We start from the raw sequence: 25880 nt of genomic DNA, 5'->3' as shown, positions 1-25880 counted from the left end.
GGGTTTGTCAGTGAGATTGTGTTAAACTCCTCTGGTTTGAGCATTATGATCCTCTGTGTATCTGCTCAGTGAGAAATGCTCGTTTCCTATAATTATTCTCAATTATCCAATTAGTGATCAGGCTAAAGCATTAATTAGCATACAGCTGGGTGCTTCCTCACAACCTCATCCTCCAGCTCAAACCTGCACAATGTATTTCATCTAACTGTTTAACATGGAGATGCAGATGTGTGTGTGTGTGTGTGTCTATATATATATATATATATATATATATAAAACTGATATTGTATTCACAATAGAACATAGACAACATATCAAATGTCGAAAGTGAGACATTTTGAAATTTCATGCCAAATATTGGCTCATTTGAAATTTCATGACAGCAACACATCTCAAAAAAGTTGGGACAGGGGCAATAAGAGGCTGGAAAAGTTAAAGGTACAAAAAAGGAACAGCTGGAGGACCAAATTGCAACTCATTAGGTCAATTGGCAATAGGTCATTAACATGACTGGGTATAAAAAGAGCATCTTGGAGTGGCAGCGGCTCTCAGAAGTAAAGATGGGAAGAGGATCACCAATCCCCCTAATTCTGCGCTGACAAATAGTGGAGCAATATCAGAAAGGAGTTCGACAGTGTAAAATTGCAAAGAGTTTGAACAGATCATCATCTACAGTGCATAATATCATCAAAAGATTCAGAGACTCTGGAAGAATCTCTGTGCGTAAGGGTCAAGGCCGGAAAACCATACTGGGTGCCCGTGATCTTCGGGCCCTTAGACGGCACTGCATCACATACAGGCATGCTTCTGTATTGGAAATCACAAAATGGGCTCAGGAATATTTCCAGAGAACATTATCTGTGAACACAATTCACCGTGCCATCCGCCGCTGCCAGCTAAAACTCTATAGTTCAAAGAAGAAGCCGTATCTAAACACGATCCAGAAGCGCAGACGTCTTCTCTGGGCCAAGGCTCATTTAAAATGGACTGTGGCAAAGTGGAAAACTGTTCTGTGGTCAGACGAATCAAAATTTGAAGTTCTTTATGGAAATCAGGGACGCCGTGTCATTCGGACTAAAGAGGAGAAGGACGACCCGAGTTGTTATCAGCGCTCAGTTCAGAAGCCTGCATCTCTGATGGTATGGGGTTGCATTAGTGCGTGTGGCATGGGCAGCTTACACATCTGGAAAGACACCATCAATGCTGAAAGGTATATCCAGGTTCTAGAGCAACATATGCTCCCATCCAGACGACGTCTCTTTCAGGGAAGACCTTGCATTTTCCAACATGACAATGCCAAACCACATACTGCATCAATTACAGCATCATGGCTGCATAGAAGAAGGGTCCGGGTACTGAACTGGCCAGCCTGCAGTCCAGATCTTTCACCCATAGAAAACATTTGGCGCATCATAAAACGGAAGATACGACAAAAAAGACCTAAGACAGTTGCGCAACTAGAATCCTACATTAGACAAGAATGGGTTAACATTCCTCTCCCTAAACTTGAGCAACTTGTCTCCTCAGTCCCCAGACGTTTACAGACTGTTGTAAAGAGAAAAGGGGATGTCTCACAGTGGGAAACATGGCCTTGTCCCAACTTTTTTGAGATGTGTTGTTGTCATGAAATTTAAAATCACCTAATTTTTCTCTTTAAATGATACATTTTCTCAGTTTAAACATTTGATATGTCATCTATGTTCTATTCTGAATAAAATATGGAATTTTGAAACTTCCGGGGCAGCACGGTGGTGTAGTGGTTAGCGCTGTCGCCTCACAGCAAGAAGGTCTGGGTTCGAGCCCCGTGGCCGGCGAGGGCCTTTCTGTGTGGAGTTTGCATGTTCTCCCCGTGTCCGCGTGGGTTTCCTCCAGGTGCTCCGGTTTCCCCCACAGTCCAAAGACATGCAGGTTAGGTTAACTGGTGACTCTAAATTGAGCGTAGGTGTGAATGTGAGTGTGAATGGTTGTCTGTGTCTATGTGTCAGCCCTGTGATGACCTGGCGACTTGTCCAGGGTGAACCCCGCCTTTCACCCGTAGTCAGCTGGGATAGGATCCAGCTCGCCTGCGACCCTGTAGAACAGGATAAAGCGGCTACAGATAATGAGATGAGATGAGATTTTAAAACTTTCACGTCATTGCATTCCGTTTTTATTTACAATTTGTACTTTGTCCCAACTTTTTTGGAATTGGGGTTTTGTGTGTGTGTGTGTGTGTATGTATGTATATATATATATATATACACACACACACACGTATATCAGGGTTTCCCATACATAGACCATTGTGTTGCGCAGCGCCACACAATGGATTCCTATCACCACACAATCAGACTCGCGATTTTGGAAGAAAAAAAATTCCGTTGCGTATCGTTCCGTTCATTCTTAGTGCTCTTTCTTCTCGTTCATGTGCGCGCGCAGACACACACACAGAGACAGAGAGAGAGAGAGAGAGAGAGAGACAGAGAGACAGAGAGGCGTGTCCACAGGCCTGCCAGTGCGCATATACCCGGACTGCAAGTAGGCCTGTTAGGCTAATTAAAAATAACGCAGCCTTCCCGATTCGCCTTCCGACCCCTTATTTTAAAAGGTAGCCTACGTCGTGCTCGTGATGAGCTTTATCATAGCCTTCTTGGCTTACAGGAAACGGACATCCCTGAGTCAGGCTATAAACCGATTTTGACGCAGACAGTAGCAGCTTGATGCGAGGAACCGGCCTTATTGCATTATCCCGTTTATCCCGCTTCAGCATTCATGCAAGTTATTAATAATGGCTTGACATTCACGATAAATAAGGATTTCCCACTAGCCTAAATAAAATGTTGTTATACTCGCGGGGATGCCTAGTTGATGTTATCTGAAGCATAAAATCTGAATATTTTAAGAAACATCTTTATTAGCTTTATTGGCAAAGTAGATAAACCTTCACTGCGTCACTGATACGCACACACACTGGCAGCTGATTCGCCCACTCCTCCTCCTCTCCATGCATACTGCTCGCATAGGGCACTGGAGTTTTTTTCAGGAAGCCACACAGAATTAAATGTTCTGATAGGGCATGCAGGCTTTGCACCAATTAGGGTAATGCTTTTTCATTATTGTTAGTTGCCTTGGTGTTACCTTAAGTGGTTTCTTACATCTAATTATGATATTTTATTTTATTATTATTTTGTTATTACATTATACTATTTATTTCATTTTAGTATTGGTTGAGGTAAGTGTTGAGTTCAATATTTAAAATAAAAACCTCCAGCTTGTTTTTTGCAATTTATTCCTTGAATGTCAACTAAAGAATGATTGAAAGATTGCCACCAAAAAGGCAAAAAACTAAACTTTAACTTCAATTTTGGTGAGTAATTTTCATAAATTTAAAAGACAGGTTTTCCACCAACATCAAGCCCAGCAAACTAATGGCCTGCCCTGTAATGTAAAGTTGGGTCGAGGAATGAAACCAGGCAGGGTTCTGGGAAAAATTGTTTTAGCTGTCTTCTCTTAAAGAACTTAAAAGAATTTAAATTGAACTGAATAATCTCAAATGCTTCTTGTAGCTTTCAAATAGTCCCAGCAGGTGACTCTGAAGAAAAATACTGTGTGTTTGAACACCGCCTGCTGTAAACACTTTGCATTATACACCCCAATGACCGACTCCACCGACCGCCACGGCACCACCGCGCACGATTCCCTCATCGGCACAGTGGAGCACCACACATTGCTACCTGGTCTGTGGGAAACACTGTGTGTATATATATATATGCACAATGTGTGTGTGTATATGTGTGTGTATATATGTATGTATATAATATATAATGTGTATATATGTGTGTGTGTGTGTGTGTGTATATTGTCACTCAGATTGTCACTGCATTATTGGGAAACACATTAGTGAGAAGATTCACTGATTTCATTATTGAGCTGCTCTGAGATTTATCACACAGCCGGAGAGACAGAGGATGCTAATGCTAATATTAATGCTAATGCGAACAATCTCAGCTTTGGCCTGGAGAGCCAGCTGTGGTGGTGGTGATGACGATGGTGTTTATCAGACTGATCTCACTCCTGACCCTCTGTTTAATTCACAATACCAGGTAGAACTTTTTACCAACCTCCAACACACACACACACACACACACACACACACACACACACTGTACACACACACTGTACACACACATCATACACATCACATATCACTCACACACACACACAGGCAGTTCTCTCTGGCTCTTCAGAATAAGTCATTGTTGCCATGGCGTTCTGGTGGTGATCTCATCTCCCATGGTGACACTGGCAGTGCCATGATGGGATGTTTCAGACTGGCACCATTCCTTGAAACACAGGAAGTGAAGTCATAGCCTGAGGGTTCTCTGGGTCATGTGGTCAGATGTTGAAAGATGTGCAACGCAGCAGTGTAAAGTGCTGTGAGCAGTGTAAATGACAGGTGAGGAAGGAAGTCCCTCCCACACAGCACAGCTACACTCTCAGACACTTCTGTGTTGGGATTCAAACTCACCACCTCCTGATGATGGGTTTAAATCTTACACAACTGCACCACTCACAAGTTTGGGATTTGACCTCTACCTTCCCTGTAATAAAACAAATCCTATCACAGAGCTGAAAATAGCCGCAGTGTCTGATTCTCTTTCTGTAAGTGTTTATTTATAGGGCAGAACAGTGACTATTGTGTTTCCATAGTAACCGCTGGTTTTTCTGTCTGAGTCGGCCACCTTGTCCTTCCTGTAATATGAACACGATGAAGTCTAATGTGGACACAGGCAATCAAATGTCGCAGGACATGTGGAGAGTTGATACGTGGCCGTGTGGAGAGTGGCCATGTGGAGAGTGGATACGTGGACGTGTGGCGAGTGGATGTGTGGAGAGTTGACGTGTGGAGAGTTGATACGTGGACGTGTGGAGAGTGGACGTGTGGAGAGTGGATACGTGGACGTGTGGAGAGTGGCCATGTGGAGAGTGGATACGTGGACGTGTGGAGAGTGGATGTGTGGAGAGTGGACGTGTGGAGAGTTGATACGTGGACGTGTGGAGAGTGGACGTGTGGAGAGTGGATACGTGGACGTGTGGAGAGTGGATACGTGGACGTGTGGAAAGTGGACGTGTGGAGAGTGGATGTGTGGAGAGTGGATACGTGGACGTGTGGAAACTGGACGTGTGGAGAGTGGACGTGTGGAGAGTTGACGTGTGGAGAGTTGATACGTGGACGTGTGGAGAGTGGATACGTGGACGTGTGGAGAGTGGATACGTGGACGTGTGGAGAGTGGATACGTGGACGTGTGGAGAGTGGACGTGTGGAGAGTGGATACGTGGACGTGTGGAGAGTGGATACGTGGACGTGTGGAGAGTTGATACGTGGACGTGTGGAAAGTGGACGTGTGGAGAGTGGATGTGTGGAGAGTGGATACGTGGACGTGTGGAGAGTTGACGTGTGGAGAGTTGATACGTGGACGTGTGGAGAGTGGATACGTGGACGTGTGGAGAGTGGATACGTGGACATGTGGAGAGTTGATACGTGGACGTGTGGAAAGTGGACGTGTGGAGAATGGATGTGTGGAGAGTGGATACGTGGACGTGTGGAGAGTTGACGTGTGGAGAGTTGATACGTGGACGTGTGGAGAGTGGATACGTGGACGTGTGGAGAGTGGATACGTGGACGTGTGGAGAGTGGATATGTGGACGTGTGGAGAGTGGACGTGTGGAGAGTTGATATGTGGACGTGTGGAGAGTTGATACGTGGACGTGTGGAGAGTGGACGTGTGGAGAGTTGATATGTGGACGTGTGGAGAGTTGATACGTGGATGTGTGGAGAGTGGACGTGTGGAGAGTGGATACGTGGACGTGTGGAGAGTGGACGTGTGGAGAGTGGATACGTGGATGTGTGGAGAGTGGACGTGTGGAGAGTGGATACGTGGACGTGTGGAGAGTGGACGTGTGGAGAGTGGATACGTGGATGTGTGGAGAGTGGATATGTGGACGTGTGGAGAGTGGATGTGTGGAGAGTGGATACGTGGACGTGTGGAGAGTGGACATGTGGAGAGTGGATACATGGACGTATGGAGAGTGGACGTGTGGAGAGTGGATACGTGGACGTGTGGAGAGTGGACGTGTGGAGAGTGGATATGTGGATGTGTGGAGAGTGGACGTGTGGAGAGTGGATACATGGACGTGTGGAGAGTGGACGTGTGGAGAGTGGATATGTGGATGTGTGGAGAGTGGACGTGTGGAGAGTGGATACGTGGATGTGTGGAGAGTGGACGTGTGGAGAGTGGATACGTGGACGTGTGGAGAGTGGACGTGTGGAGAGTGGATACGTGGATGTGTGGAGAGTGGACGTGTGGAGAGTGGATACGTGGACGTGTGGAGAGTGGACGTGTGGAGAGTGGATACGTGGATGTGTGGAGAGTGGATATGTGGACGTGTGGAGAGTGGATGTGTGGAGAGTGGATACGTGGACGTGTGGAGAGTGGACATGTGGAGAGTGGATACATGGACGTATGGAGAGTGGACGTGTGGAGAGTGGATACGTGGACGTGTGGAGAGTGGACGTGTGGAGAGTGGATATGTGGATGTGTTGAGAGTGGACGTGTGGAGAGTGGATACATGGACGTGTGGAGAGTGGACGTGTGGAGAGTGGATATGTGGATGTGTGGAGAGTGGACGTGTGGAGAGTGGATACGTGGACGTGTGGAGAGTGGACGTGTGGAGAGTGGATATGTGGATGTGTGGAGAGTGGACGTATGGAGAGTGGATATGTGGATGTGTGGAGAGTGGACGTGTGGAGAGTGGACGTGTGGAGAGTGGATATGTGGATGTGTGGAGAGTGGACGTGTGGAGAGTGGATACGTGGACGTGTGGAGAGTGGACGTGTGGAGAGTGGATATGTGGATGTGTGGAGAGTGGACGTGTGGAGAGTGGACGTGTGGAGAGTGGATATGTGGATGTGTGGAGAGTGGACGTGTGGAGAGTGGATACGTGGACGTGTGGAGAGTGGACGTGTGGAGAGTGGATATGTGGATGTGTGGAGAGTGGACGTATGGAGAGTGGATATGTGGATGTGTGGAGAGTGGACGTGTGGAGAGTGGACGTGTGGAGAGTGGATATGTGGATGTGTGGAGAGTGGACGTGTGGAGAGTGGATACGTGGACGTGTGGAGAGTGGACGTGTGGAGAGTGGATATGTGGATGTGTGGAGAGTGGACGTATGGAGAGTGGATATGTGGATGTGTGGAGAGTGGACGTGTGGAGAGTGGACGTGTGGAGAGTGGATATGTGGATGTGTGGAGAGTGGACGTGTGGAGAGTGGATACGTGGACGTGTGGAGAGTGGACGTGTGGAGAGTGGATATGTGGATGTGTGGAGAGTGGACGTGTGGAGAGTGGACGTGTGGAGAGTGGATATGTGGATGTGTGGAGAGTGGACGTGTGGAGAGTGGATACGTGGACGTGTGGAGAGTGGACGTGTGGAGAGTGGATATGTGGATGTGTGGAGAGTGGACGTATGGAGAGTGGATATGTGGATGTGTGGAGAGTGGACGTGTGGAGAGTGGACGTGTGGAGAGTGGATATGTGGATGTGTGGAGAGTGGACGTGTGGAGAGTGGATACGTGGACGTGTGGAGAGTGGACGTGTGGAGAGTGGATATGTGGATGTGTGGAGAGTGGACGTATGGAGAGTGGATATGTGGATGTGTGGAGAGTGGACGTGTGGAGAGTGGACGTGTGGAGAGTGGATATGTGGATGTGTGGAGAGTGGACGTGTGGAGAGTGGATACGTGGACGTGTGGAGAGTGGACGTGTGGAGAGTGGATATGTGGATGTGTGGAGAGTGGACGTATGGAGAGTGGATATGTGGATGTGTGGAGAGTGGACGTGTGGAGAGTGGACGTGTGGAGAGTGGATATGTGGATGTGTGGAGAGTGGACGTGTGGAGAGTGGATACGTGGACGTGTGGAGAGTGGACGTGTGGAGAGTGGATATGTGGATGTGTGGAGAGTGGACGTATGGAGAGTGGATATGTGGATGTGTGGAGAGTGGACGTGTGGAGAGTGGATGTGTGGAGAGTGGACGTGTGGAGAGTGGACGTATGGAGAGTGGATATGTGGATGTGTGGAGAGTGGACGTATGGAGAGTGGATATGTGGATGTGTGGAGAGTGGACGTATGGAGAGTGGATATGTGGATGTGTGGAGAGTGGACGTATGGAGAGTGGATATGTGGATGTGTGGAGAGTGGACGTGTGGAGAGTGGATGTGTGGAGAGTGGACGTGTGGAGAGTGGACGTATGGAGAGTGGATATGTGGATGTGTGGAGAGTGGACGTGTGGATGTGATCACGTGCGGAATCATGCTTAGGTTCATGACTAACAGAAATGGACAATTACTGAAATACTGATATAAAACACACACACCAGTCTGATGCTAATAGTTTTAAAATTTTTGGAAATGACTCCGCCCACTTCTCTGTCACACTGTTGAAGTGCTGAAAACTTTAGATTATATCTGTAGAACTGTATCGCGTTATATCTTTAGATTATAGTGCTAAAAGAAGAGATGATATCAGATAGCAGCAGTTACTAACCAGTAAGTGGAGGAGCAAGAAAATAGGGCGGGGCTTATAGATTGATGAGTTTTACAGAATCGTTACATTACAGGTATTTAGCAGATGCGCTTATCCAGAGCGATGTACAACGTCCCCAGAGCAGCATGGGGTTAGGTGCCTTGGTCAAGGGCACTTCAGCCATTCCTGCTGGTCCAGGGAATAGAACCAGTGACCTTTTGGTCCCAAAGCTGCTTCCCTAATCGTTAGGCCATGGCTTCCCCCAGTGCTTCTATGACAAATAATGTGTTAATAATTAGTTTGAGCATGAATCTGTTACCAATATGGTGCGTTTCTGAGATCAGACTTCACTAAGTTGTGTTCATGTTGCGCTATGTTAACGTTGTCATGTGTTCATGCTGCTGTGTTTGCATTGCTGTGTGTTCATGTTGTGTGTTTATATTGTTGTTGTGTTCACGGTGTTGTGTTCAGGTTGTTTTTATTGTGTGTTGATGCTGTTGTGTTCAGGTTGTTATGTTCATGTTGTTGTTGTGTTCATGTTGTGTGTTCAGGTTGTTGTGTTCATGTTGTTGTGTGTTCAGGTTGTTGTGTTCATGTTGTTGTGTGTTCAGGTTGTTGTGTTCATGTTGTTGTTGTGTTCAGGTTGTGTGTTCAGGTTGTTGTGTTCATGTTGTGTGTTCAGGTTGTTGTTGTGTTCATGTTGTTGTTGTGTTCAGGTTGTTGTGTTCATGTTGTGTGTTCAGGTTGTTGTTGTGTTCATGTTGTGTGTTTATGTTGCTGTGTTCAGGTTTGAGAAGTTTCTGTGCGTGTTTCAGTTCCACTTCTTTCTCTGCTGTTATGTAATAAATCTCTATAAACTCTGATCTCTCGCTGGGATTATTATATTAATATCATGCAGAATAATCTGATCAGTGTCCAGTCTGAGGGTGATCACACGGACTGTCTCAAATCACAGTTCTACACTGTACTGATGTGTATTATAGAAGTGTCGTGTGTTTGTGCCTGAATCTTCAGAACAGAAGGTGTAGAGCTTCCAGCAGAGCCATAACCCAAAGAAATACAATCAGGTCAACCATTAGAGACCATTAGGAACCATTAACTCCATTAAGCTCCCATCACAGACCATATTAACACCCATTAGGAACCAGAAATCTGTAACAGTCTCTCCTTGTTTATCCAGTAGTGACTTTGAGATCACAAGACAGTAAACATCATAAAGTGTTACATCTGTGTATGTGAAGTTAAACACCATGTCTCTGTGATATTATAGCTTTCTACTATCCAGGAAAGGCCAAAGGTCAAAAGTAAAGCAGGTCCCGCACTGATTCTCACACCACTGTGGTACAATGTTGTATTTGGGAAATTCTTGGACGGCTCCTGAGTGTTACTCCATCACGCTGCTGAGAAGATGCAGATAAGATGATGGCAGAAACCAGGAGGGAGTTTAGCTGGAACTAATCTCCTGAAGGTAGACAACTGAAGTGTTTACTGTCTGTTTCAGTCGTCTGTAAACATAAAGACACACACACACACACACACACACACACACTTTATTCAGGAAATATGTAGTGAAGTATATGGTAGTCTACTTTATGTAGTTTAGTGTAGTGAAGTACACTGTATTGTCGTGTGGTGTACTGTAGTGCAGTATACTGTTGTGCTTTGTAGTATGCTGTAGTGTGGAATACTATAGTGTAGTATAGTGTAGTGTAGTGTGGTGTACTGTGGTGCAGTATACTGTTGTGCTTTGTAGTATGCTGTAGTGCGGAATACTATAGTGTAGTATAGTGTAGTGTAGTGTGGTGTACTGTGGTGCAGTATACTGTTGTGCTTTGTAGTATGCTGTAGTGCGGAATACTATAGTGTAGTATAGTGTAGTGTAGTGTGGTGTACTGTGGTGCAGTATACTGTTGTGCTTTGTAGTATGCTGTGGTGTAGTGCAGAATAGTGTAGTGTGGTATACTGTGGTGAAGTATGCTGTACTGTACTGTACTGTAGTGCGGTATGCTGTAGTGTAGTATACTGTGGTGAAGTATGCTGTTGTGTAGTATACTGTAGTGTGGTGTGCTGTGGTGTTGTGTGGAGTACTGTGGTGTAGTATGCTGTAGTGTCGTGTGCTGTAATGTACTGTGGTGTAGTATACTGCACTGTAGTGTGGTATGCTGAAGTGCAGTATACTGTAGTGTGGTGTGGAGTACTGTAGTGTAGTATAGATAGTTTTCACATGACGTCACAGAGTCAGGGATTCCCTGGTGACGGCCATCTTGTAGGGCAAGCTTACCGTACGGGTCACTGAGCACACATTGTAACGCGCGAGTTACATTTATTTATATATTATTTAAATTCATAATTACATTATTACTATTTAAAGCTAGCAATGGTGCACACCTGTTGTATTCATGGCTGTCGTAATAGGTCAGATGATGACGTCAAGCGGAGCTTTTATGCAATTCCCACTGTATGGGAGCACGAAGGCGAGCAAACAAAGAAATTCAGCATACAAAGGAGAAATCTATGGCTTGCAAGAATCAACCGCAAGGATTATCAGCCTTCCAAACACAGCAAAGTCTGCTCCGATCATTTTATAAGTGGTAAGTTGTTTAAATAAACAATCAATTGTGTAACAAGCCTACATACCAGTTAATTATATTACAAAGTTTATACTGACATGGTACTGTAATACCACTAATGGATGTAAAATTTGTCTTAAATCAACTCGATATTATACACACACATATTTATATGCAGTGTTGAGAGCTCTAAAACTCCAATGTGTACATACCTTGGCTGTAATTAGGACATGGCTCTCACTTGTTTTTGGTGGACTTCACGGACCCAGCCACAGACAAAATAATTGTATGACTCCAGCGACTTGTATGCTTTGAGGTTGTCAAGTGTGTAGGCGCTTTTAGTATTCACGAAATAGTTCACAATATCAGGGTACGATATGGATGGCAGCCCTGCATAGTCACTGGAAAATGCATCTTTGTCCACTTTGTAGGGGTCAATTCCCCCAATCAGGGCCAGTTTGGCTGCATACCGTTGTCGTGAGATGTCGTCCAATGTATCCATATACTTCCGTTTGCTTGATTTTGCCGACATTGATCTTTATTTTAGAAAACTGACTATATAACTTAATAAATTCGTCCGAGATAACGTAGCCGGTAGTGGCGATGGTCCGTTTTGTTTGCCCTGCAAGATGGCGGCTGGGGGGCGTTCCCCGGAATGCCGTGACATCAGTGAAAACTATCTATACTGTAGTGTTGTGCAGTATTCTGTAGTGTAGTATGCTATGCTGTAGTGTAGCCTACTGTAGTGCAGTGGGGTATTCTGTAGTGTGACGTGGTGAAGTGTAGTGTGGAATACTGTAGTGTGGTATACTGGAGTGTACTCTACTGTAGTGCAGTGGGGTATACTGTAGTGTGGCGTGGAATACTGTAGTGTGGCGTGGTATAGCGTAGTGTGGAATACTGTAGTGTGGCGTGGTATACTGTAGTGTAGTGTGGAATACTGTTGTGTGGTATACTGTAGTGTGGCACGGTATAGTGTAGTGTGGAATACTGTAGTGCACTGTGGAATACTGTAGTGTGGTATACTGTAGTGTGGAATACTGTAGTGTGGTGTACTGTAGTGTAACGTGGTATACTGTAGTGTAGTGTGGTATACTGTGGTGTGGTGTAGTGTAGTGTGGTATACTATAGTGTGGAATGCTGTAGTGTGGTATACTGTGGTGTGTGGTGTAGTGTTGTGTGGTATACTGTAGTGTGGAATGCTGTAGTGTGGTATACTGTGGTGTGGTGTAGTGTAGTGTGGTGTACTATAGTGTGGAATGCTGGAGTGTGGTATACTGTAGTGTGGTGTACTGTATTGTGGCGCGGTATAGTGTAGTGTGGAATACTGTAGTGTAGTGTGGTATACTGTAGTGTGGTATACTGTAGTGTGGCATGGTATACTGTAGTGTGGCGTGGTATAGTGTAGTGTGGAATACTGTAGTGTAGTGTGGTATACTGTAGTGTGGCGTGGTATAGTGTAGTGTGGAATACTGTAGTGTGGCGTGGTATACTGTAGTGTGGTATACTGTAGTGTAGTGTGGTATACTGTAGTGTGGTATACTGTAGTGTGGCATGGTATACTGTAGTGTGGCGTGGTATAGTGTAGTGTGGAATACTGTAGTGTAGTGTGGTATACTGTAGTGTGGTATACTGTAGTGTGGCATGGTATACTGTAGTGTGGCGTGGTATAGTGTAGTGTGGAATACTGTAGTGTAGTGTGGTATACTGTAGTGTGGCGTGGTATAGTGTAGTGTGGAATACTGTAGTGTGGCGTGGTATACTGTCGTGTAGTGTGGTATACTGTTGTGTGGAATACTGTAGTGTGGTGTACTGTAGTGTGGCGCGGTATAGTGTAGTGTGGAATACTGTAGTGTAGTGTGGTATACTGTAGTGTAGTGTGGTATACTGTAGTGTGGAATACTGTAGTGTGGTGTACTGTAGTGTGGCGCGGTATAGTGTAGTGTGGAATACTGTTGTGTGGAATACTGTAGTGTGGTGTACTGTAGTGTGGCGCGGTATAGTGTAGTGTGGAATACTGTAGTGTAGTGTGGTATACTGTAGTGTGGCGTGGCATACTGTAGTGTGGAATACTGTAGTGTGGAATGCTATAGTGTGGTCTAGTGTAGTGTGGCGTGGTATACTGTAGTGTAGTGTGGTATACTGCAGTGTGGTATAGTGTAGTGTGGTGTGGTATACTGTAGTGTGGTATACTGTAGTGTAGTGTGGTATACTGTAGTGTGGCGTGGTATAGTGTAGTTTAGTGTGGAATACTGTAGTGTAGTGTGGTATACTGTAGTGTGGTATACTGTAGTGTAGTGTGGTATATTGTAGTGTAGTGTGGAATACTGTAGTGTGGTATACTGTAGTGTAGTGTGGAATACTGTAGTGTGGAATACTGTAGTGTAGTGTGGTATATTGTAATGTGGTGTGGTATAGTGTAGTGTAGTGTGGAATATTGTGGTGTGGAATACTGTAGTGTGGTATACTGTAGTGTGGTGTGGTATACTGTAGTGTAGTGTGGTATACTGTAGTGTGGTATACTGTAGTGTAGTGTGGTATATTGTAGTGTAGTGTGGAATACTGTAGTGTGGTATACTGTAGTGTAGTGTGGAATACTGTAGTGTGGAATACTGTAGTGTAGTGTGGTATATTGTAGTGTGGTGTGGTATAGTGTAGTGTAGTGTGGAATATTGTGGTGTGGAATACTGTAGTGTGGTATACTGTAGTGTGGTGTGGTATACTGCAGTGTGGTATACTATAGTGTAGTGTGGTATATTGTGGTGTAGTGTGGAATACTGTAGTGTGGTATACTGTAGTGTAGTGTGGTATACTGTAGTGTGGAATACTGTAGTGTGGAATACTGTAGTGTAGTGTGGTATACTGTAGTGTGGTATACTGTAGTGTAGTGTGGTATATTGTAGTGTAGTGTGGAATACTGTAGTGTGGCATGGTATAGTGTAGTGTAGTGTGGAATATTGTAGTGTGGAATACTGTAGTGTGGTATACTGTAGTGTAGTGTGGTGTACTGCAGTGTGGTATACTGTAGTGTAGTGTGGTATACTGTAGTGTGGCATGGTATAGTGTAGTGTGGAATATTGTAGTGTGGAATACTGTAGTGTAGTGTGGTACACTGTAGTGTGGTATACTGTAGTGTACTGTAGTGTGGAATACTGTAGTGTAGTGTGGTATACTGTAGTGTAGTGTGGAATACTGTAGTGTGGTATACTGTAGTGTAGTGTGGTATACTGTAGTGTGGTATACTGTAGTGTAGTGTGGAATACTGTAGTGTGGTATACTGTAGTGTAGTGTGGTATACTGTAGTGTGGCATGGTATAGTGTAGTGTAGTGTGGAATATTGTAGTGTGGAATACTGTAGTGTGGTATACTGTAGTGTAGTGTGGTGTACTGCAGTGTGGTATACTGTAGTGTAGTGTGGTATACTGTAGTGTGGCATGGTATAGTGTAGTGTAGTGTGGTATACTGTAGTGTGGAATACTGTAGTGTAGTGTGGTACACTGTAGTGTGGTATACTGTAGTGTACTGTAGTGTGGAATACTGTAGTGTAGTGTGGTATACTGCAGTGTAGTGTGGAATACTGTAGTGTAGTGTGGTATACTGCAGTGTAGTGTGGAATACTGTAGTGTAGTGTGGTATACTGTAGTGTAGTGTGGAATACTGTAGTGTAGTGTGGTATACTGTAGTATAGTGCGGTGTACTGTAGTGTGGTGCGGTATAGTGTAGTGCAGTGTGGAATACTGTAGTGTAGTGTTGTATACTGTAGTGTGGAATACTGTAGTGTAGTGTGGTATACTGCAGTGTAGTGTGGAATACTGTAGTGTAGTGTGGTATACTGCAGTGTAGTGTGGAATACTGTAGTGTAGTGTGGTATACTGCAGTGTAGTGTGGAATACTGTAGTGTAGTGTGGTATACTGTAGTATAGTGCGGTGTACTGTAGTGTGGTGCGGTATAGTGTAGTGCAGTGTGGAATACTGTAGTGTAGTGTTGTATACTGTAGTGTGGAATACTGTAGTGCAGTGTGGGATACTGTAGTGTGGTATACTGGAGTGTAGTGTACTGTAGTGCAGTGGGGTATACTGTAGTGTGGCGCGGTATAGTGTAGTGTGGTATACTGTAGTGTGATATCGTATACTGTAGTGTGGAATACTGTAGTGTGGTATACTGTAGTGTGGCGTAGTATACTGCAGTGTTGAGTACTGTAGTGTGGAATACTGTAGTGTAGTGTGGAATACTGTAGTGAAGTGTGGAATACTGTAGTGTGGCGTGGAATACTGTAGTGTAGTGTGGAATACTGTAGTGTAGTGTGGTATACTGTGGTGTAGTGTGGTATACTGGAGTGTGGAATACTGTAGTGTAATGTGGAATATTATAGTGTGGTATACTGTAGTATGCAATACTGTAGTGTGGTGCGGTATAGTGTAGTGTGGAATACTGTAGTGGGGTATACTGCACTGTGGCGCGGTATAGTGTAGTGTGGAATACTGTAGTGTGGAATACTGTAGTGCACTGGGGTGTTCTGTCATGTAGTATACTGTAATGTAGTGTGGTATGCTGTAGTGTTGTATGGAGCACTGTGGTGTAGTATACTGTAGTGTAGCATGCTGTACTGTAGTGTGGTATTCTGTAGTGTAGTCTACTGTAGTGCAGTGGGGTATTCTGTAGTGTAGTACAGTGGTACCTTGGGTTACAATCTTAATTCGTTCTTTGACTCCTTTCGCAAACCAAAAAGTTCTCGAACCGAATTAATTTTTACCGTTGAAATTAATGTAACTCCAATTAATCTGTTCACCGGCCCCAGAAACCGTTTTTTTGTAACTTTTTATGGGTTTGTGTGGAAAAAATACAGAAAGGAATTAAAGATAACCTTAATTATAGAAAAATACAGTAATACTAAAATAAAAGTACACTTTACCTTTGTGGTTGATAGTTCCTGGCACACGTGGATGGAGGAGGAGCACTATCACTAACACTTTTCACTTTCTTGGGAGCCATAATGAGGGTTAATTTAATGCAAAAAGCAAAAAAGAAATCATATCAAGACAACGCAATGATGAACAATGTTCACAACGCACCACCTTAAGTACAACTGATGCTGCCGCACGCCTCATGTGGTGCGGAAGCCCACCAGTTTGTGCATTAGTGCATCGAAGCATCGTTCGCGAATCGAAGCAAAATTTGTTCGGAAATGGTGTTCGTAGCCTGATTTGTTTGTGAATAGGGACGTTCGTGACCCAAGGTTTGACTGTATACTGTAGTGTGGTATACTGTAGTGTAGCATGGAATACTGTAGTGTAGTGTGGTATACTGTAATGTAGTGTGGTATAGTGTAGTGTGGTATACCGTAGTGTGGTATACTGTAGTGTTGTGTGGAGCACTGTGGTGTAGTATACTGTAGTGTAGCATGCTGTACTATAGTGTGGTGTACTGGAGTGTAGTCGACTGTAGTGCAGTGGGGTATTCTGTAGTGTAGTATACTGTAGTGTAGTTTGGTATACCGTAGTGTGGTATGCTGTACTGTAGTGTGGCATACTGCAGTGTAATATACTGTGGTGTGGTATACTGTAGTGTAGTGTAGTATTCTGTGGTGTGCTGCAGTATAGTGTAGTGTGGAATGCTGTAATGTAGTATACTGTAGTGTGGTAAACTGTAGTTTAGTGTAGTATACTGTACTGTAATGTAGTCTACTAAGGTGCAGTGGGGTATTCCTAACCCCAACCCTAGCATGGTATACTGTAGTGTGGCATCGTGTAGTGTGGTATACTGTACTGTAGTGTAGTGTGGTATACAGTAGTGTGTATACTGTAGTTTAGTGTAGTATGCTACACTGTAGTGTGGTGTACTGTAGTGTGGTTTACTGTAGTGTGGTATACTGTAGTGTAGCATGGTATACTGAACTGTAATGCAGTGCGGTATGCTGTAGTGTAGTACACTGCAATGTAGTGTGTTATACTGCAACATAGTATGCTGTAGTGCAGCATGGTATACTGTAGTGTGGTGTGGTGTAGTTTGGAATCCTGCGCTGCAGTATACTATACTGCAACGTGGTATACTGTGCTGAAGTATGCTGCAGTGTGGTGCACTGTAGCTTAGTACAGTATGCCGTGGCACACTGTAGTATAGTGTGGCATGCCGTAGTGTGGTGTGCCGTGGTGTGGTATACTGCACTGTAGTATACTGTAGTGTAGTGTGGTATACTGCAGTGTAGTGTGGTATACTGTAGTGTATTGTACTGTAGTGTAGTGTAGTATGCTATACTGTGGCGTGGTGTACTATAGTGTAGCGTGGTGTACTGTAATGTGGTATAATGTAGTTTAGAGTAGTATGCTATACTATGGTGTGGTATACTATGCTGTAGTGTACTGTGACGTGGTATACTGTAGTGTAGTATGCTGTAGTGTAGCACGGTATACCGTGGTGTGGTACACTTTACTGCAGTATACTGTAGTGTATTGTGGTACACTGTAGTGTGGTGTACTGCAGTGTAGTATACTGTAGTGTGGTATACTTTACTGTAGTATACTGTAGTGTATTGTGGTACACTGTAGTGTGGTGCACTGTAGTGTAGTATACTGTAGTGTGGTATACTGTACTGTAGTGTGATATACTTCACTGTAGTGTGGTACACTGTGCTGTGGTGCGACACACTTTACTGTAGTATACTGTAGTGTGGTCGGGTATAGTGTCGTGTAGTATACTGTAGGGTGGTATACTGTGGTGTAGTGTGGTGTACTGTAGTGTAGTATACTGTACTGTAGTGTGGTGTACTGTAGTGTAGTGTACTGTACTGTAGTGTGGTGTACTGTAGTGTAGTGTACTGTACTGTAGTGTGGTGTACTGTAGTGTATTATACTGTGGCATAGTATACTGTGGTGTGGCATGGTATACCGTAGTGTGGTATACTTTACTGTAGTGTGGTACACTTTACTGTAGTGTGGTATACTGTGCTGTGGTGCGGTGTACTTTACTGTAGTGTATAGTGTTGCCACCTGTCCCGGTTTTTCCTGATTGTCCCGGATTTTCATGGTCTGTCCCGGAAAAAAAAAAAAAAAATCCGGAACACTGAATGTCCCGGTTTTTTGTACATGATGGGCAAAATGTGTATTTCAACTTGCGAGCCAGCTGAGAACCAGTTTGCTTTTCCGTAGCTCGCCGTGCTAAGCGGAGCCATGTCATTACATCGCTGAATACGTCATTACGTCGCTGTATACGTCAGTTACGGCGCCACGTTTGCATAAACCTTGGCGCGAATGTCGAAGCAAAAACAACACGGAAGAAGCAGCAGCAGCAACAACAACAACAGCAATAATAATAATAATAATAATAATAATGGATGACTTCCCGTTTGTACAGCTGCGGCTTCTCGGCGCTTAAAAATGGCGATCTTTTGCGGTCTTGCTATTGTTGTTGGTCTTAACAACTCCGCCCCCACGCTGACGTAAGCAGTTCTTTCCTCTGGCCCAGCAGGGAGTTGGTGCGAGCCTGGAACCGGCTTGGACTGATAAAAGAAACAGACTCTCTGTTGCAATGGTGAAGGCTGAGCTTCAAGTCAGGCTAAACTTTCAGTTGTCCTGTACTGAGTTCAAGACATTCATTGAAAATCAGCCAGGACTCATAGCAGCAAAGAAAAACACCAAATATAAATGGAAGATTAGGTAAGGTTTTAGTGAATTAAATGAAATAGTGTAGTGCAGGGGTTTTCAAAGTGTGGGAGAGTCAGCCCCCCCGCAGAGAGCAAATAAATAACAGCGCCCCCCCCTTACAATTTTTGTTGTTGCTATACTTAATGTTCCATTCTTATTTAAAAAAATGGTTGTTGTACACATTTTTATTTTTTTCTTTTACACATTTTAAACATCTGTGCTTTTTGAAAACATCTTTTTTACACATTTAAAACATCTGTGCTTTAAAAAAAAAACATCTTGTTTTACACATTTTAAACATCTCATAGCATCGTTAGCTAGCACCTCTTGGCAGACAACACACTGTGGCAGTGGAGCATCTTCAGATCCAGTCCATGAAAATCCAAACTTTAAATAATCGTAGTCATACTTCCTTCTTTTTTTGCTTGGCCCAGACTCTGTCTCCTCACTCACTGTAGCTTTAGGTACTAAAAATTGATCCATTTTGTCTCTGGTAAAGGCTAGCTGAAGTTCGCTAAGTGTCCGTAATAGTAACTTATTCTGGTTTATTTTTCCTCACGTTGCGCCCCCCCCGAAGAACTCTGGCGCCCCCTAGGGGAGGCGCGCCCCACACTTTGAAAAGCCCTGGTGTAGTACATACTCCTGTGTGTACTGTATGTGCCCAGTTATATCAGTTACATGTCCTCCTATGTATTTGTTTAGCCAAGAGCAGCAAGCAGCAGAGGCACAGGCAAAGCACACACCACACTCTAAGCAATCAGGTAAGCTGTTTGACACTACACCTTACATTGTTACATTCAGGTATTCTTAGATACAATGAAAAATTAGATTATTTATTTTTATTCCACATAAGCAAACAAACAGAACTTAATTATGTATTCCCCTTTTACCTGTGCCCACTACTGCCCCCAGGTGTCCACAACCAAAAACTGTTGGAAATAAACCAAAATAATGAAGACCTGCTATATTATGTAAAGCAATTAACTAAACAAATAACTAGCAAAAGCGTCATTTTTACTAATTAGAGCAATACAATTTCAGCGTAGAAGGGCGATTTTTGTCTTGGGTTAGACGTGCGAAGGGCGCCGTTGCTTACAAGCAAAAAGGTCGATTGGATGGTCGAAATGTCCAGGATTTTTGTCAGACACAGGTGGCAACCCTAGTAGTGTACTGTAGTGTAGTGTGTTGTACTGTAGTGTATTATACTGTAGTGTCGTGGGGTGTACTGTAACTTAGTATACTGTAGTACTGTGTGCTTTTATAGAGCCCTGTTTTCATGATAGTTTGTGCTTTGTATGTTTTTGTGAGTGAGTGTTTTGGAGACGCCCCACATCAGGAACACATTAGCACTGACAGAAACATCAACCTGTGTTTTCTAATCAGTGCATAAATGTGCTAAATATTGTACATGTTTTATTTATTAAAGTCTCTTTTCTGAGTTTTGTGTGAATAAAATTCTGAGGCCGGTGTTGTGATTCCCCTCTTAGGGCATGGTGCGGTACAGTGTTCAGGTTTATTGGGTTCGTGTGTCCATCCAGGGACCGTGTCAGCTGTTTCTGTGTGTTGGTTATAGTTTACTATCCTCGTACCCTGGTCATACACACTGATCACCATTACTGGATTCACTCCCATTAAGAACAGACTGTGTTTACACACTTTACATGTGTTTACATCCTGCTTTCAACAGTCACAGCATACAGTCTGGGACTGCTAAATTAGTGACTGTGTGTGTGTGTGTGTGTGTGTGTGTGTGTGTACACGTCACTTGATTTCTGCTCTGAGTCTGTTCCTGAGATTTTGTTCGGAATTCAGCAGGATTAATGGATTAAAGAGATTATATATGTTAATTTCAGTTCTCATTAATATCATGACTGTGTGTGTGTGTGTGCGTGTTATCAGTTCATGAGTAAGATGTTTAACCCTCACTGCTGTGTGAAATTTGCCTGTAAATAAATGTGTGAACAACAGAATATGCTTTAATTTTGAGAAATTATAAATGATGTCATCAGTATTACTGTGTGCGTGCAGGTTTCTATTTTTAGCTCAGCAGAAGCAGGTCAGCCATTACAGCAGAGAACAGTGGGTGAGTGCTGCCCCCTGCTGGATCATAACATTTACTACAGAACACACAGAGGAGCTCCATGACTCCAGTATTATCCCTCATGAGAAAGAGGGATCAGTGCACATCAGTGTATAAACTGATAAAGAGAAGGAGTGGAGAGAGGGAGAGACCGCTGGACGGGGACTCCGAGGGGTGCAGTTATGTAGCTATATGTGGACTTAAAAAAGAGAAATGAACAGAGAGATAAATGAAAGAGAAAGATGGACCGGTGATCGAGACCGAGGGACACAGAAAGAGATGGAGAGAGAGTGAGATGCAGAGGGAGCGAGAGACAGGGAGAATGAGACAGGGAGAGAGACAGTGAAACAGGGAGGACAGAGAGAGTGAGACACAGTGGCTGTAATGAAAATGCCTTAAATAGCTGATGGGTGTGACCTGTGCACGCTCAAAAAGAGGCGGCGCACCGAGAGAGTGCCTGGTACACACACACAACGTGAGCCTGTGTGTGCGAGGAAACAGGATGAACCAGTGTGTGTGAGCGACTCGGTGTGTGTGAGCGGAGGCTGGAGTTGGGATGATGGAAGGGAAACAGTAACAGGGATTTACACACACACGGAGGAGGGAATGCTGCTAACACTGCTGCTCTATCTGCGTATGAAAGGTACACACACACACACACACACACACACACACACACACACACACACACGAGCACTCCTGTGCCTTGGAGAACTGATGATGATGGTAGTGATGGTGGTGGTGATGATGATGATGATGATGGTGATGATGATTGTGATGATAACGATGATGATGATGATGATGATGGTGGTGATGATTGTGATGATAACGATGATGAGGAAGGTGATGATGGTGGTGATGAAGGTGATGACGACGATGATGGTGGTGATGATGGTAGTGATGGTGGTGATGATGATGATGACAATGATGATGGTGGTGACGTAGATGGTGATGATGATGATGACGATGGTGATGATGATGATGATAGTTGTGATGATGGTGGTGATGATGATGATGGTGGTGATGATGATGGTGGTGATGATGACGATGATGGTGGTGATGATGGTAGTGATGGTGGTGATGATGATGATGACAATGATGATGGTGGTGACGTAGATGGTGATGATGATGATGACAATGGTGATGATGATGATAGTTGTGATGATGGTGGTGATGATGATGGTGGTGATGGTGATGATGAGGTGATGACTATGATGGTGGTGATGACGATGGTGGTGGTGACGATGATGGTGGTGGTGGTGATGATGATGATGAGGTGATGACTATGATGGTGGTGATGACGATGGTGGTGGTGACAATGATGGTGGTGATGATGGTGATGGTGGTGGTGATGATGATGGTGATGATGATAAAGATAATAATGAGATGATGATGATGATGATGATGATAAAGACGATAATGAGATGATTATGATGGTGGTGGTGATGTAGATGATGATGGTGATGACGATGGTGATGATGATGATGGTGGTGGTGATGTAGATGGTAATGATGGTGATGATGAAGGTGATGATGATAATGATGATGATGGTGGTGGTGATGATGATGATGATGGTGATGATAAAGACAATAATGAGATGATGATGATGGTGGTGATGATGGTGATGATGATGGTGGTGGTGATGTAGATGGTAATGATGGTGATGATGAAGGTGATGATGATAATGATGATGGTGATGATGATGGTGATGATAATGGTGGTGACGATGATATTGATGGTGGTGATGATGGTGATGATGATGGTGGTGGTGATGTAGATGGTAATGATGGTGATGATGAAGGTGATGATGGTGATGATAATGGTGGTGACGATGATATTGATGGTGGTGGTGGTGGTGATGATGGTGATGACGATGATGATGCTGTGACATTGACTGTCAAACCTCATTGACAGTAGAGTAGAAATGCATCTGTTGTGATATTTTGATGGAAAGCATTGTACCTGTTGTGGGATTGGAACATGTTTAGGAAACTCACACATCCACAGGTAACTGTAATTCAAAAGGAGGACACAATTTCTGTGGTGTGAAGGAGAAGAAGAACAGGGTGAACAGAAAGTCACTGATCTCTGTGTGTTTGAAATGAAGTAGATAAAAATAAAGGATGTCATGATGGGTAGTGCAGTGAGTTATCACCATCACCTCACAGCGAGAAGGTTCTGGGTTCGAACCTTGTGGTCTTTCTGTGTGGAGTTTGCATGTTCTGTCCTTGTGTATGTGTATGGGTTTCCTCCGGGTCTCTGGTTTCTTCCCACAGTCTAAAGACATGTGGATTCGGTCAGCTGGTAATTCTAAATCCCCCAGATATGTGTGTGTGTGTGTGTGTGTGTGTGTGTGTGTGATGGCTGTTCATCTCTGTATTAGAGCTGTAATAGACTGGTGACTTGCCCAGGGTGTAACCCTGCCTCCCACCCGGAGTCAGTTGGGATTGGCTCCAACTTCCCCCATGACCCTGACAGATAAGTGGGATAGATAGCAGATGGATGGAATTATGACATCATCAATTTGCACAAAAGTAAATTCTATAGAAGTGCACATGGCTGTATGTGAGGACTGAAACACTCGGAATGTGTTGTAGGAAAACTGGGAATGATGCTCTGAGACCTCTGGATACTTCATCATCTAATACCATCAGGCAGGTGTCTCATGTGAAGTGTACAGCACTAGGGTACTCAGTAGTGCACACTCTGTCCCATATCTAGGGCCCTAATTTAGAGGGCTATGGTGGAGGAAATGATCTGCTGTCTACTTCCTGTCACTCCTTAACAATCAGAGGAAGTGAAAGGAAGGGGTGGTGCCCCAGTCATGCCCTTTACACCAGTGTCTGGCTTTTACACACACACACACACACACACTCAGAGTGCTGTGTCAGTCCACATTGAGCTGATCATCATGGCTGGATTCACAGCTGCGTTTCTCCACTCAGGAGGTGTGTGTGTGATTCAGTGTTTACTCTGATGTTATTTACTCTGATGTTATTTACTGTTTATTAGTACGCTGCAGTGTTTCAGACTGACTTTAACATCACTGAACTGAACCACAGACTGAATCGCTGCAGAGTTACACACCAGACTTTTACACAACAAAACAGTAACACAGCAGGTTTAGAGGTTGTGTTCTCTGTCAGCTGCAGTTGTTAAGGGTAAAGATAGTGTGTGTGTGTGTGTGTGTGTGTGTGTGTGTGTGTGTGTGTGTGTGTGTGTTAGCATGTTAATCTGTTGTTCGGTGCTCAGCATCACACACTGCATTGTCCTGGTTCCAGTCTGAACTCTGTGCTAATGTTCCACCGGCGTGCTGAACCAGGACTCTGACGTTCTCTCCCCCGAGTGTGTGGAGCTAAGTTTAGTGTCTTTGTTTAGTGTGTGTGTGTGTGTGTGTGTCTCTCTCTCTCTCTCTCTCTCTCTCTCTCTCAGACACATACACACACTCTTTCTGGTTTAAATAGAAGCAGTGTGACTTGTTGGAGTTGAACCCGCAGCAGTGTTCATGTTCATAGAGTCGTATTCAGAAACCCGTTCAGAAGTAACTTCAGTCTTAAGCATTATTCAGAGGTTATGTGAAAGTTACGCATGCAGGGGCGGAGTTTGTCTAAGACAGAGGCGTGTCTCAGTTGCATTCGATTCTGATCTTGAACTTAAGCACGTTTTCCTTGCGTGATCGCAGCTTGAGTGAGGAGCAGCGTTAACTCCAGCGCCACTGTCTGACAGGGTGATGTAACTATAACGTCATGCTGAAATTTATCTTTCTGCTGTAAATACACTCAAAATAAACTAAGTTTCAACATAAGTGTTTGTGTTTAAAGGCGGTGATCTCAACATGAGTGAAAAACTCCATTTCAGACACTTCCTCAGAGGTGTAAACTCCACGCAGGTGATTTTAATAAGTCAGTTTAATTGCAGTTTATTTGCATAGCGCTTTTAACAATAGACATTTTTGCAAAGCAGCTTTACAGAAAAATATTCCAAGTATAAATTTTAAACTAATGAATTTATAAATTTATCCTTAATGATGAAGCCTGAGGTGAGGGTGGTGAGGAAAAACTCCCTCAGACTCCACGAGGAAGAAACCTTGAGAAGACCCAGACTCTAAAGGGAACCCATCCTCATCTGGGTGATAACAGACAGCGTGATTATAAATAACTCGCTTCTATAACTGTGTCCTGTAGAGTCACAAAGTACAACTGTGTCACCAGGAAATTCATTATAGTTTTAACAGGAAGTCTGTTTTGTTGAAGTTATAAACTGTTCACTGATGGATACCGTCCTGCCCTAACACCCACCCTTGCCCTAAAAACTGCTCCAGTTATCTCTAAAGCCCAATCTGATCTGATAAACGGAATGTGGAGCTCAGTAAACCCACTGAGGGTGCACTAACACTTGGTGATCTGTACCGCGCCCAGCGTTTGGACAATGTCTGGTTCATTTGAATCGTCTGATCATTGTGTACCGTGTTTGGGTGTGGTTCACTTGGAAGAAGTCTGCTCAGGTGCAGTTCAGTTGGTTTGTGCACAGTGTAATCACTAACCAAATGGAACTCGAACACTTGGTGCTTGAAAGTTTGTGAACCCTTTAGAATTGTCTATATTTCTGCATAAATAGGACCTAAAACATCATCAGATTTTCACACAAGTCCTAAAAGTAGATCAAGAGAACCCAGTTAAACAAATGAGACACAAATATTATACTTGGTCATTTATTTATTGAGGAAAATGAACCAATATTACATATCTGTGAGTGGCAAAAGTATGTGAACCTCTAGGATTAGCAGTTAATTTGAAGGTGAAATTAGAGTCAGGTGTTTTCAATCAATGGGATGACAATCAGGTGTGAGTGGGCACCCTGTTTTATTTAAAGAACAGGGATCTATCAAAGTCTGATCTTCACAACATGTTTGTGGAAGTGCATCATGGCACGAACAAAGGAGATTTCTGAGGACCTCAGAAAAAGCGTTGTTGATGCTCATCAGGCTGGAAAAGGTTACAAAACCATCTCTAAAGAGTTTGGACTCCA

At 44.0% G+C, this 25880-nt stretch overlaps 1 protein-coding gene across 3 annotated transcripts in view; it reads left to right on the top strand.

The window, feature by feature from the left end:
* The window catches only part of prkcz (protein kinase C, zeta), a 185085-nt gene that overhangs the window by 40035 nt on the left and 119170 nt on the right, over window positions 1–25880 (top strand). Inside the window, exon 1 of one of the 3 annotated variants that reach the window (XM_060932677.1) lies at window positions 21451–21495. The exons of 1 other annotated variant lie outside the window; for it this stretch is intronic. In XM_060932677.1, the coding sequence (XP_060788660.1) occupies window positions 21459–21495 (37 nt within the window). In that variant the 5' untranslated portion in view covers window positions 21451–21458. Of the gene's footprint in view, window positions 1–21450; window positions 21496–23731; window positions 23801–25880 lie in introns of those variants that run through there. One more of the 3 variants, XM_060932675.1, reaches the window with a different exon arrangement.

This window comes from Neoarius graeffei, chromosome 10 (assembly GCF_027579695.1).
Source record: "Neoarius graeffei isolate fNeoGra1 chromosome 10, fNeoGra1.pri, whole genome shotgun sequence".
Classification (NCBI taxonomy): Eukaryota; Metazoa; Chordata; class Actinopteri; order Siluriformes; family Ariidae; genus Neoarius; species Neoarius graeffei.
Note: the sequence above shows the minus strand (reverse complement) of the source record. Positions and strands in the feature narration are given on the sequence as shown.